This window comes from Mesocricetus auratus, unplaced genomic scaffold, assembly GCF_017639785.1.
Source record: "Mesocricetus auratus isolate SY011 unplaced genomic scaffold, BCM_Maur_2.0 Super-Scaffold_100009, whole genome shotgun sequence".
NCBI lineage: Eukaryota > Metazoa > Chordata > Mammalia > Rodentia > Cricetidae > Mesocricetus > Mesocricetus auratus.
In genome coordinates this window covers 23,657,581-23,670,408 of record NW_024429193.1, presented here as the reverse complement: position 1 = coordinate 23,670,408, position 12,828 = coordinate 23,657,581, and the positions used below count along the sequence as shown (strand labels likewise).

The 12,828-nt window shown below is 43.5% G+C and overlaps 1 protein-coding gene across 2 annotated transcripts in view; it reads left to right on the top strand.

Moving 5' to 3' along the window:
• The window catches only part of Slc9b2 (solute carrier family 9 member B2), a 39,719-nt gene that overhangs the window by 5,599 nt on the left and 21,292 nt on the right, over positions 1 to 12,828 (top strand). For both annotated transcript variants that reach the window (XM_005081976.4, XM_021233987.2), the window contains exons 2-4: positions 4,414 to 4,547; positions 7,393 to 7,573; positions 11,049 to 11,219. In XM_005081976.4, coding sequence (XP_005082033.1) covers positions 4,458 to 4,547; positions 7,393 to 7,573; positions 11,049 to 11,219 — 442 coding nt within the window. In that variant the 5' untranslated portion in view covers positions 4,414 to 4,457. The remainder of the gene's footprint in view (positions 1 to 4,413; positions 4,548 to 7,392; positions 7,574 to 11,048; positions 11,220 to 12,828) is intronic.

The window sequence follows — 12,828 nt, the reverse complement described above, 5'->3', positions numbered from 1 at the left end:
CCGGCCCTCCGTGTGTGTGTGTGTGTGTGTGTGTGTGTGTGTGTGTGTGTGTGTGTGTCTGTGTGTCTGTGTGTGTGTGTATGTTAGTGTCCGTGTATGTGTATGTTAGTGTCCATGTGTGTCTGTGATGTATGTTAGTGTCTGTGTGTCTGTGTGTCTGTGTGTGTGTGTGTGTATGTTAGTGTCCATGTATGTGTATGTTAGTGTCCATGTGTGTCTGTGTCCATGTGTGAGTGTGTGTGTATGTCAGTGTCCGTGTGTGTCTGTGTGTGTGTGTGCATGTTAGTGTCTGTGTGTGTGTATGTTAGTGTCCGTGTGTGTATGTATGTGTATGTTAATGTGTGTGTATGTGTGTGTATGTGTGTGTATGTTAGTGTGTGTGTGTATGCATGTGTGTGTATGTTAGTGTGTGTATGTTAGTGTCTGTGTGTGTATGTTAGTATCCGTGTGTGTATGTATGTGTATGTTAATGCGTGTGTATGTGTGTATGTTAGTGTGTGTGTGTGTGTGTGTGTGTATGCATGTGTGTGTGTGCTGTATTCTCCTCCATTCAATCTCACCCTTTCACTCTACTCTCCGGTTTGCTCCGGCTCTCCCTCTCCTTCTTCCTGGTTACTACAGCAGACCTGCTCTGCCCTTCACGCAGTATGATGCCTCTGAAACCATGGGCTCAAATAAATCCTTCCTCCTATATGCTGCTTGCGTCGGAACTTGTGGCACAGCAAGAAAAGCAACGGCAGAGAGCATGACCAGTGGACTGTGATGCTCTCAGCTATTAAGAAAGGAGACCAGCCTTTCGAATATGTTTAGTTTATTCACACAAGCACTTCTTATAACACCATGCTAATATAAAGGTTATGGGAATCTTATGTAAACAGACATCTCACCAAGAGGGAAACAGTTGGTCAAGACAGAAAACTGCCTCAGGGTTCCACTGGTGAATCCTCTCTGGTTAGAGCACTTCCGAAGCTTGCAGGCTTAACCCAAATGTGCCCTAAAGTCCTTCAGCTGTGGTAGGCCAGAGGATGGCATTGCCCTTGGGAGCACCGGCCAGCCCTTAGCACTGACAGGTAGACCTGTATGGGAAGCAAGACCCACACGAAGGCCAGTCTCAAAGTCCCCTTGCCTGTGGGGATCAGCGCAGAGGCTTGAGATCCATGTCCCCGGAGCATGGCAGTGCAGTCCCCAGGAGCCACTCTCTAGTTTTACCCCTTAACTCTTTGTGTGTTTCAGTGCACGGTTCATCGGGCTCACCGTGTGTTTAACTCTGGGGTATTTCACACATTTTAACACAAATATTTTTCTGTTTTGTTCACAGTCAAAAACATGTTAGGTTCAACTGTAAATATTTTTTCTTCTTTTACAACAATAACATTCTTTAAGTCAAAACGTGTTTATATTCGTTTTGCCAAACCAAATTGTTATTTCATAACAATATGACATGTTTTCAACATAATTTGCAAGTTACACAAAAATTGTTTCACTTATGTTCCCATCACTAACTAATTCAACAAATAAGAAAGCAGCCAGTCTGGGGTTGGAGGGATGACTCAGCATTGAGTCCGTTCTGTGTTGGGTTCTGTGGTGTTTGAATGAGAACGGCCCCTACAGACTCACATATTTGAACGCTTGGTCCTCAGTTAGTGGAACTGTTTGGGAAGGATTAGGAGGTGTGGTCTTATTAGAGGAGATGTTTTACTGAAGATGGGCTTTGAGGTTTCAAAAGCCCATGCCAGGGCGAGCCCCTCTCTCTGTCTAAAACTTGTGGATCTGATGTGCACTCCCATCTACTGCCTGTATGCCTGCCTGCTGCCATCTCCCCTCTTCCCGTCATGGATTCACTCTCCTAAACTGTAAGGAAGCCTCTAATTAAATGTTTTCCTCTATAAGTTGTCTTGGTCATGGTGTTTCATCACAGCAATAGAACTGTAACTAAGACAGGTTCCCCAGCACCCGCATCAGGTGGCTCACAACTGTCTGTAACTCCAACTCTGTGGGATCCAGTGTGTTGTAGTTTAACAAAGCAGCACATGAGAGAAAGATGCCACGTGACAGAGTCTGGGTGGAGGGGTTTTGTACTGAGGGGAAGTGAATGGGAAAAGGAGGGAAGGGGAAGGGGAGACTAGTCTCTGGGGACAGGAGCAGTGGAAGAGAAGAGAGAGGCAGGCAGAGGCAGAGAGGGGGGGGGAGTGAGAGATAGAACAGGGCAGGACTCTTTTAAAAGGGAATGTAGTGAATGTGCACAGGTGGTGCTCTTAGTGGCTGCAGCTGAGGTTGTATCCTGTCAGAACCCCAGGGGCAGTCCAGTACAGATGACTGAGTACTAACACAGTGCCCTCTTCTGGCCTCCCTAAGCACTACACCCCTGTGCACTAACAACAGGCACACATACACATTGGAAGGGGACTCCCACACATCTTCTCCCAGACCCTGGACTAGGCACAAACTGCACCAAACACCTGTTTTCACAGACAGATCCTTTGTTAAGCAGGGAAGAAAGTTACAGTGGCTGCTTTCTGACTCAGGCAGAAAACGGCAGCAAATGACCTTGCAGGTGTCATTTTTTAAGAGGAGGAAAAGAGGAGGTCTGCATTAGAATGGGCTAGGATGAGGTGGTGAAGGAGACAGAGGATGAGGGAGAAGAGAAAGGGGACAAGGGGGGCAAGGATGTTTGTCCCAGAGGGATAAAGGACTACCTCTGGATAGAAGGGAGACAGACATGGCCCATGGGCAAATGGAAGTTTATGAAGGTAAAGAAGCCCAGTGATAGAATGAATGAGCGGTTAGTTTTGATTGGTCATGTTAATTAAGGTGGCCAAAGGGGGCTTCTGATTGCCAGACGTCGTCACTTCCATAACTGGATCTCAGCAGTCGGCCTCAGGAAGAAGCGGCCAAATTTGGGAATGGACCTTGATGGCTAGCTTTATGGGTGTAATGTAACAGGTTTTAGCAAGGCAGAGGAGATGGGAGGGAAGGACAAGGGCTGCCAGAGCCATGCTTGCCATATTCTGGCTAGAGCCCCTTCACACAATTTAAAACAAACTCATTAAAGTAAAGTGACTGACTGATCTCTGCCCGTGCAGAGCCCCTCAATATTAGTCAATTCATTGAAGGAGGCACACCTCACTTGACATTTGCAACTATGTAGCAAGAAGTAATTGTAATTTTAGTTTTAAAAAGAAGCTCCAGAATGAAAGGCTTGTTTAACAAAAACCTGACTTTATGGGAAGTATATTTATAGAAACTTTTCGCCGGCGTTGGTGGCCCATGCCTTTAATCCCAGCACTCGGGAGGCAGAGGCAGGCAGATCTCTGTGAGTTTGAGGCCAGCCTCCAAAACAATAGAGAAACCCTGTCTCGAAAAAAACAAAACAAACAAAACAAAACAAAAAAGAAACTTTTCAAAGTCTGCTTCACATGCCTGTGGAGAAGGACAAGGATGTAGTAGGCCCCTCTCCCCCCACCCCTGCCTCCTGTCACTTGTCCCATTTGTTAGATTTAAGGAGTTTCCTTCATTTGAGGCACATTTCTGTCTTAGAAATATTTGAAAACGGTTGTAAAAGATCCCTAAGTGCTTCCTCACCTGCTCTGAATAACCACAAAAACAGAAAATGATCTCAAATTGTAGCAGGTAGAATTAAGTTAGCCCCCCACCCCAGAAAAAAACAGAATAACCCAGGCGGTGGTGGCGCATGCCTTTAATTCCAGCACTCGGGAGGCAGAGGCAGGCGGATCTCTGTAAGTTCGAGACCAACCTGGTCTACAAGAGCTCATTCCAGGACAACCTCCAAAAGCTACACAGGGAAACCCAGTCTCAAAAAAACAAAAACAAATAAAAAACAGAATATATCCAAGAAAATTATTATGGCTGAGGCAAACTATATAATTTTTTTCTCCAAAGCTTTAAAATTGCACATATCCAGTTCTAAATATACTCAAAGTTTCACATGGGGAAATCTTACTGCAACCATCATAACAATACAGAAAAACAGACAAGGCAGAAATAAGTGACTCTCAGGAAACGATAGGATGGGGATCGGTTTCTGCTGGTGACTCATTTCTGGTGTCAACACTGGAAGCTTACTGTGCATTCCTGCTTGGTGGAGTCAGCCCATTAGCCAAGGCAGTCTAGAAGTGATACTGCTCTGTGTGTTTCAACGCATAACTCTCAAGGGACGGTGGGAAAGGAACTAAGATATGATAGGCCAACAAGGGTTTATTTCAAGAGCAGCCAAAAACTCGGTAAGAATGAAGATAAATATGTTGGGCTCAGAAAACAAGGGTCAGCGATGGAAAGGTGGGAGAGGTCTGACTTAGTGTGGGTCCACCCTCCAGGTTCCAAGGAAAGAGAGAAGTGGATTTACTCATTTACTTCCAATGATCTTCAATTTCTGCCGTGTTTCCTTCAATCCAGATCTTGCTCCTCATCCTGAATCATCGTCTTTGAAATTACAAGACATGGAGGATGAAGACAAGACTGTTGGATTTCATGATTCAAAGCCACCCACAGGGACCAGTCACACAGCTCCTGTGGATCAAGGACCACAGGTAAGGTTGTCAATCAAAGGCAGGAAATCTTCTCATTATAGGAAGGGCTTTCAAGGTAGCCGCTCCACTATTGCTTAGCGTCCTAGTTGGGGTCATGTTTGTGCATCTCTGTACAATTCCCTAGTGTCAGATTTCTCTTTACCTACAATGGCTCCCTCTGTTGATGTGCCTCTTTTGTTGCTCTCCTCTATTCCTCTCCCCACTGTCTTCCTGATCCCTCATGTTCTCCTTCTCCCTCCTCTTCTCCCCTCCTCTTTCTCCTACCTTTCTCCCACCTCCCCCCCCATAATCCCAATTTGTTCAGGGGCTCTTGGGTTTTCTGCTTCACTGGGAGACCGTGCATATCTCTCTTGAAGTCCTCCTTGTTTCCTAGCTGCTCTGGAGGTGTGGATTGTAGGCTGGTAATCCTTTTCTCTATGTCTAATATCCATATGTGAGTGAGTACATACCATGTTTGTCTTTCTGTGACTGGGTTACCTCACTTAGGATGGTTTCTTCTAGTTCCATCCGTTTGTCTGCAAATTTCAAGATTCCATTGTTTTTTCTGCTGAGTAGTACTCCATTGTGTAAATGTGCCACATTTCTGTATCCATTCTTTGGTTGAGGGGCATCTAGGTTGATTCCAGGTTCTTTCAATTACAAATAATGCTGCTATGAACATATTCAAACATATGTCCTTGTTGTATGAATGTGAATCCTTTGGGTATATGCTAAGAGTGGAATTGCTGGATCTTGAGGTAGACTGGTTCCCATTTTCTGGAGAAACCGCCATACTGATTTCAAAAGTGGCTGTACAAGTTTGCACTCCCACCAGCAGTGGACGAGTGTTCCCCTTTCTCCACATCCTCTCCAGCATGGACTGTCATTGGTGTGTTTGATTTTAGCCATTCTGAAAGGTGTAAAATGATATATCAGAGTTGTTTTGATTTGCATTTTCCTGATGGTTAAGGATGTTGAGCAATTTCTTAAGTGTCTTTCAGCCATTTTAGATCCCTCTATTGATAATCCTGTACCCCACATTTTAATTGGTTTATTTGGTGTTTTGGAGACTTGCTTCTTGGGTTCTTTGCATATTTTGGAGATCAGCCCTCTGTGTGATGTGGGGTTGGTGAAGATCTTTTTCCTTTCTGTGGGCTGCTGTTTAGTCTTGTTGACTGTGTCTTTTGCCTTTACAGAAGCTTCTCAGTTTCAGGAGGTCCCATTTATTAATTGTTAATCTCAGTATCTGTCCTACTGGCGTTATGTTCAGGAAGTGGTCTCCTGTGCCAGTCAGTTCACGAGTACCTCCCACTTTCTCTTCTAAGAGATTCAGTGTGGCTGGATTTATGCTAAGGTCTTTGATCCATTTGGATTTCCTAGAGCCTTCATCCAGTAGCTGATGGAAACAGAAGCAGACCACAGCTAAGCACTGAGTCAAACTCCTAGAATCCAGTTTCAGAGAAGGAAGAGTGACCAATAAAAGGGTCAAGACCACACTGGGAAAACCCACAAAAACAGCTGACCTGAGCAAGTGGGAACTCATGGACCCCAGTCTAACAGTTGGGGAACCAACATAGGACCAAACCAGGCCCCCTGAACATGGGTGTCAGCCAGGAACACTGGGAAGTCTATGGGACCTCTGGCAGTGGAACCAGGTTGTATCCCTAGTGCAAAACAGACTTGGGGGGGGAGGCCATTTCCCATGGAGGGATACTCTCTTAACCTAGAGACACAGGGGAGGACCTAGGCCCTGCCCCAAATGACTTGACAGATTTTGATGATCCCTCATGGAAGGCCTCACCCTCCCTGGGGAGTAGATGGGATGAGGAGGTTAGTGGGGGGGGGCATAGGAGCATGAGAGGGAGAGGGAATTGGGATTGATATGTAAAATAAGATTGTTTCTAATTTAAATAAAATTTATTTTTTTAAAAAAGGCAGGAAATCCAGCAGTTTCCCTAAGCACACTGCCGTGTGTTTCCAAACTGAGAGAATTGTTTCTCCTCACTCTTTCCCAGTCAAATTAACAATTCTCCCAGAAGGGCGAGATGACACTCCTAAAATGCCAGTACTCAGAAGAGTGATGCAAACATACTATGAGTATGCAGCCAGCCTGAGTTGCCTAGTGAGACCCTGTCTCCAAAGAGAGAGGGAGGGAGGGAGGGAGGGAGGGAGGGAGGGAGGGAGGGAGGGAGGGCAGGAGGAAGGGAAGGAGAGAGGGAGAGAGGGAGAGAGGGAGGGAGGGAAGGAGGGAGGGAGGGAGGGAGAGAGGGAGAGAGGGAGAGAGGGAGGGAGGGAAGGAGGGAGGAGGAAGGGAAATTCTTCTCATGCTTAATTCCGATGATCATATAGACCAGGGTAGATAATCTGTACCCATTTCCCAGTTAAGGTCACTGGTAGCTGGCCCTACCCAAGATTGGAAAAATAGCCTATGCAATGCTGTGTGTTCCTGGCCTAAGCCCTAGAAGGATTTTGTGTTCTTGCCCTCCTTGCTCTCTCTCTTTCGCTCTCCCTCCCTCACCATCTCCTTCCCTCCCCCCTTTCTTAAATCACTTTGGTGTATTTACCTGCTATCATCTTGAGTTGTGTCTTAACTATATCAATTTGGGGCCTAGTATTATACAACATAGCTTTATGTTTACGTGACTTAAACATTTAAATCTCTAAAAATAGGGACTCGTTAAGTATTCTTCAGTGGTTCTTGTTCTAAGCACTAGCTGACTTGTTGATAATAAAGTTATGTGTTTCTTTATAAGCTACTACCCTAGATTTTAATAATGGCAATTTGACTTGAAATGTGATAAGCCAAAGGCTAAAGGATGCATGAAAACATAGTTTGAAAGATTTAAAATTTTTGTTTTGAATACAGGAAGAGAGAGTTGTGAACCTCAAGGGTGTAGATGGGAACGAGCCAACAGAAGACAGCAACCTGCTGAATAGTGGTGAGAAAAAGCCACAGGAATCGGCAACAGAATCCGGTCGCCTGCAGAGCGTGAGGCGAATTCTGGCTTGCCCTCCACACGGCTCGTTGGGGAAAGTGATAACAAATGGTGTGTATATGGCCAAAAGATCAGACATGAAGTTTCCAAAACCACATGGTTAAAAGGACGAGAAGACATGTACTTCTTTCTTAAATCATGTTGTCTCTGCTCCACACAGTCACGGGTGGGGGGTGTTCAGGAAAAACTCTACCATCTCAGACTGGTTTTAAAGGTGTCTGTGGTCACCACATTTGAGCCAGTATTATGTAAATGTTGACACCATTAGAGGGAAAGCAGTGTGACTAACATTGAGCAAACAGTGATCATTTTATGCTTGAGCTCAGGGAACTGTAGACGGAGGGGTCTGTCCCACCTGGCTCCACGGCCGCTTTGCTCCAAATAAACACACAAAGATTTATGTTAAGTATAAATGTTTAGCCGATGGTTCAGACTTCTTATTGGCTAGCTCTGTCTTAATTATTAACCCATTTCTATTAATCTATGTATTGCCACAAGGCTGTGGCTTACCCATAATCCAGCATGTCACTCCTTGGGCAACATGGCGTCTATCTGGCCGCCTCTCTCTGCCTCCTCCCCCCACCGCCTTCTTCTGGTCTGGTAGACCTGCCTATGCTTCCTGCCTGGCTACTGACCAATCAGTGTTTTCTTCATCAACCAATAAGAGACATATATACAGAAGGACATTCCCCATCAGGGAAGGGAGAATTTGTCTGGACTGTTGGAGATATTGTTTCAGTTGAGATATATTTGTCTTTAGTTTATGAAGGTAACCTAAAATATTTTAGAAATTTGATGAATGCATACATGTTCATAATTAGTGGTACAATTTTTGTTCACAAAGGAGAAGAGAGGGAATGAGAGAGGGAAAGAGTGTGTGTGTGTGTGTGTGTGTGACATGTGCATGCATGAACTTTCATGGTATGTGTTAACGGTACAATACCACAAGAAAGAAGGGGTTTTAAGACAATGTTGAGAACTGTTGAGAAATGAAAACACAATTGCAGTATATTTATGACTTTCTATTTCCTGAAACAAGGCTCAATTCTCAATTCCCAGTTCCCTTGACCTTGGGGTGTGTGTGTGTGTGTGTGTGTGTGTGTGTGTGTGTGTGTGTGTGTGTGTGTGTGTGTGTTGCTTTGTTTCAATAAACGCTGTCTGTGTAGCTCAGGACTCATGATCCTCCTGCTTCAGCTGCTTCAGCGCTGGGTTTCAGGCCTGTACCACCCACCCAGCCTCACCACTCACCCAGTCTGAGGTACATTTTTTGGAGCTGTGCTTTACAAGGGAGCTCTCATAGAGATTTTTATCATTTTCATGCAGGACAATGAAAACAAATGTAATACGTTATACTTTAGGCAGTGTATGTTTTCACTGGAAAAGTTAGATTCTGAACCAGTGTGGAAAAAATATTAAACTGTTTGGAACACAGAAAACTAGGTCTCAAAATATAACTAGTTGAAGAGGCTGCCCATAATTTGATACCTCTTCTCTCCTTTATATTATTCTTAAACTTTTAACACTGAAAATACGACATATATCAAGTTTAAAAATTGTAATAAAAACAGATACTGATTGCCAGGGGAATATGTAAAAAAGAATAATGTGATTTTTATTTTTTCCTTTTTCGCATCTTTGTGGCCCGTGTGCTTCTGTATGTGCATGTATGTATATCCCATGTGTGTGGAGGCCAGAGATTGATGCCGGGCTGTCCTCCTTCACTCCCCACTTTACATAGTGAGGCTGCTGCCTCCTCTTTGCATGATTTGGCCCCCCAGCCCCAGACTAGGGATTGATCTAACTGGTGGCAAGGGAATGAGAAGAAAAGCTGGGGTCAGGTGGGCTGGGCTCTCTGACGGAGGAGCTGCACGACCTGGCACATCAGCATGTTTATTATGTCTCGCTGAACACAGAAGAGGGCTCATCACATCCAGATAAACAAGGAGCCAGGGTTATTACACACAGGTGAACAAAGAGACAGGCAGATTCAGCTAACCTCAGTGGGAGCAGACTCCGTAGGGGAGAGGTCTTCAGGCTGTGAGCTTCCAGGGAGAAGACTAGAGTAGACACAGTCAACATTTGCACTTGGTTGGGAATAAGGCTTTATCATCCCTTTGAAGCTCACTAGGGAAAGCTTTTCTACTTTGTGGGACTGGGACATTGGTCCTTGATGTGACCATGCCCAGAGCAGCAACACACACTGAGAATTTCACTGGCTCCCTACAGCAGGGTCTTGCTTGGGTCCAAAGCTCACTGATTCACCTAGTCTCTCTAGCCAGCTTGCTCTGAGAGTCTGTCTGTATCTCTGAGCGCTGGGGTTACAGGATGATTGTCATATTGACTTCAGCAATTTCTGCTAGGGATCCGAGCTCTCATCCTCACACTTGCATGGCAAGCGCTTTAATCACACAGCTCTCTCTGCCACCTGAGAACTCATCTTTAAATTTGGAATTTTCAGAAACATTCCTGGGAGGTGAGGGCTCCTGGTCGGTAAGCATGTGCAAACTGTTTTCCTGTATTTCGACTTCTGAGGTTGATAGAGTTGTTCTGTAGTCGCTCCTGCATCACTTAACATATACAAACGCTTCTTGGAAAGTAATTATTGAATGAAAGGCGTGGTTTTCCGAAATCATAAATGACAAATACGTTATTGACTGATTTAAACCTGTCTTAGAGATACCTTATAGATATACACATAAATGACATTCACAATGGTTGTGAATGAAAAGAGAGTTAGAGATTTTTAAAGTGATCTTAGCGTGGAAAAATGAAAACTCTTAGCACTATCTGTGGAATTACTGAGAAGTTCAGTTTATACTTTTAATAAAGTCAGTCTTAACAGCTGGCAAGGCACGCCTTCCATTCTGTCTGTAACATCTTCTGGAAATCTAAACCTGTATACTCTCTTGGAAAATACTGAAAGTACCATAGATATTTTATTAAAATAATAGCTTACGTCTCTGAAAATTTTTTTGAGGTTTTAGAAAAAGAGGCATTAGGTTTGGTCGCTGGGTTAATTACCTTTCTCGTTTTGTGATAACATAGCAATAGGTCGTGTCCTTTTTTTTTTTAATTCGATAATTCTAAGCAAACATTGACTGTAAAAGAAGTGATGGTTAATGTTTAATTCAAGGCAGAGCTGAATACTGGAGTATCACTGGAGTGCAAATATTCTCAAGTTTCTACTCAGAGCACAAAGACAGTGAGTTCTCTGTAATATTAATTGTTCCTGTGTTGCAAGATGGTGGTTCCTTCTGGCATTGTGAAGGGGAATGCGGCTTAGAATGTGATATAGGTGTACTCAAAGGTATTGTGCACGCCCTGGTTCTTAAACTGGTTGGTAATCACCTAGTTGTTTACATCATCATGTCCGTTATAATTTATGGTTATAAACATTTGCATATGGATTCACTGTTTACTTAAAAATTATTTCGGAATACAACAAAGCTTGCATGTAACAAGTTTTTCTGGTGTTTTGGGTTTCATTTTTTGTGGGTTTTTTAATCTTTTTTTTTTTTTTTTTTAGGTACCATGGTTGTTCTTCTGTGGGCTGTGGTTTGGTCAGTTACAGGCCCCGAGTGTCTTCCTGGAGGAAATCTGTTTGGAATCATAATCCTATTCTATTGTGCTGTCACCGGAGGTAAACTTTTTGGACTCATCAAGTTGCCAACATTGCCTCCTCTGCCTCCTCTTCTTGGTGAGTGCTAAATTCTTCCTGATTTCCTCAGAGCAAATGATAGCATTACAAAACACCCTGGGAAGCTTTGGAAAATAAAAAAATAAAAGTATTTTCTGTCTTGGAGACAAAAGCCAAATTTTAATAAAAAAAAAAAATAGTGTGTGTGTATGAGTGCGTGAGTATGTGTGTGTTGTGTGTGTGAGTGTATGTCAGTGTGTCAGTGTATCAATGTGTGTGCATAAGAGTGTGAGTGTGAGAGTGTGTTGTGAGTGTCAGTGTGTGTGTGTATCAGTGTGTGTGTATACATGCATATGCTATGTGTAACAGCTTTATAGAGCCATTTCTGTCCTTCCATCTTTATGTGGGTTCTGGGGATCAAGCTCAGGTCTCCAGGCTTTCTAGACTGGCACATTACCAGCTAAGCCATTTGTCTGCCTCCAGTCGTTAAAGGAGTTTTGTGATCCAGTTTTTAGATGTGGTGGCTTTTTTAAAATTAAGTAATATAAATTTACAATGAAATAGTTTATATGTAAAAAGATCAATGAGCACTCAAAATGTACCATTTTTACTCTATTTCCTCTTTTCTAAGCTCTTGAGGTTATGGCTATACCATTTAATCATGTGTCTGTGCCCATTTTTTTCTGAACTCCATAAACAGTAACTTCACAGTCATACACTAAAATAAGCTTTGCTATAAGTGTCTGTGATGCAGAAATCAACAAATACTGCAAGGTGGAGCTTGTTAAATTTGTTTTGTTTTGTTTGTGTTTGGTTTTGTTTTTTGGGTTTTTTGTTTTGTTTTGTTTTGTTTTTGACACAGAGTTTTTCTGTGTAGCCTTGGCTGGTGTGGAACTCACTCTGTAGACCAGGCTGACTTTGAACTCACAGAGATCCACCTGCCTCTGCCTCCCAAGGGCTGGAATTAAAGGCACACACCACTACTGTCCAACGAGGACTTGATAAATTGTAAGTCACTCATTAGCAGAGTGACATTTTGATGTGTAATTTTGTTAAATTCTTATTTTACCATCAGGGTTAGTAAAAATGCCAACCTGGACCCAGGGCAGTATCCTGTCTGCTGGGTAGTATAGGCTTCTTTGCTGAGACAGTTAGGTGTAACTTTTTATTTCACTTTGAGGTTGATCAAACTCTGTTGAACTTGGTCTGTTTTGGTTGTAAGTACAGGAATCTGGCAAGTTGGAATGAAGACAATCTGAGAATTTAGTAGGACTGAGATGAATTGCGGTATGACACTGTGACTTTTTTTGCTGTTTTTTGTTTGCTTTTGTTTTCCAAGATAGGGTTTCTCTGTATAGCCCTACCTGTCCTGAAACTCAGAGATCCTCTCCTGAATGTTAGAATTAAAGGCATGTACCACCATGCCTGGCTACTGTGACCTTTCATTCCTCAGTGATGTCTTAGTTTTAGCTTCGAGTGTGTGTGTGTGTGTGTGTGTGTGTGTGTGAGAGAGAGAGAGAGAGAGAGAGAGAGAGAGAGAGAGAGAGACAGAGAGAGAGAGACAGAGAGAGAGAGACAGAGACAGAGACAGAGACAGAAACAGAAACAGAAACCGAGACAGAGAGACTCTTAACATTATCCCTTCTACAAACAGGGTGGTCTAAATACT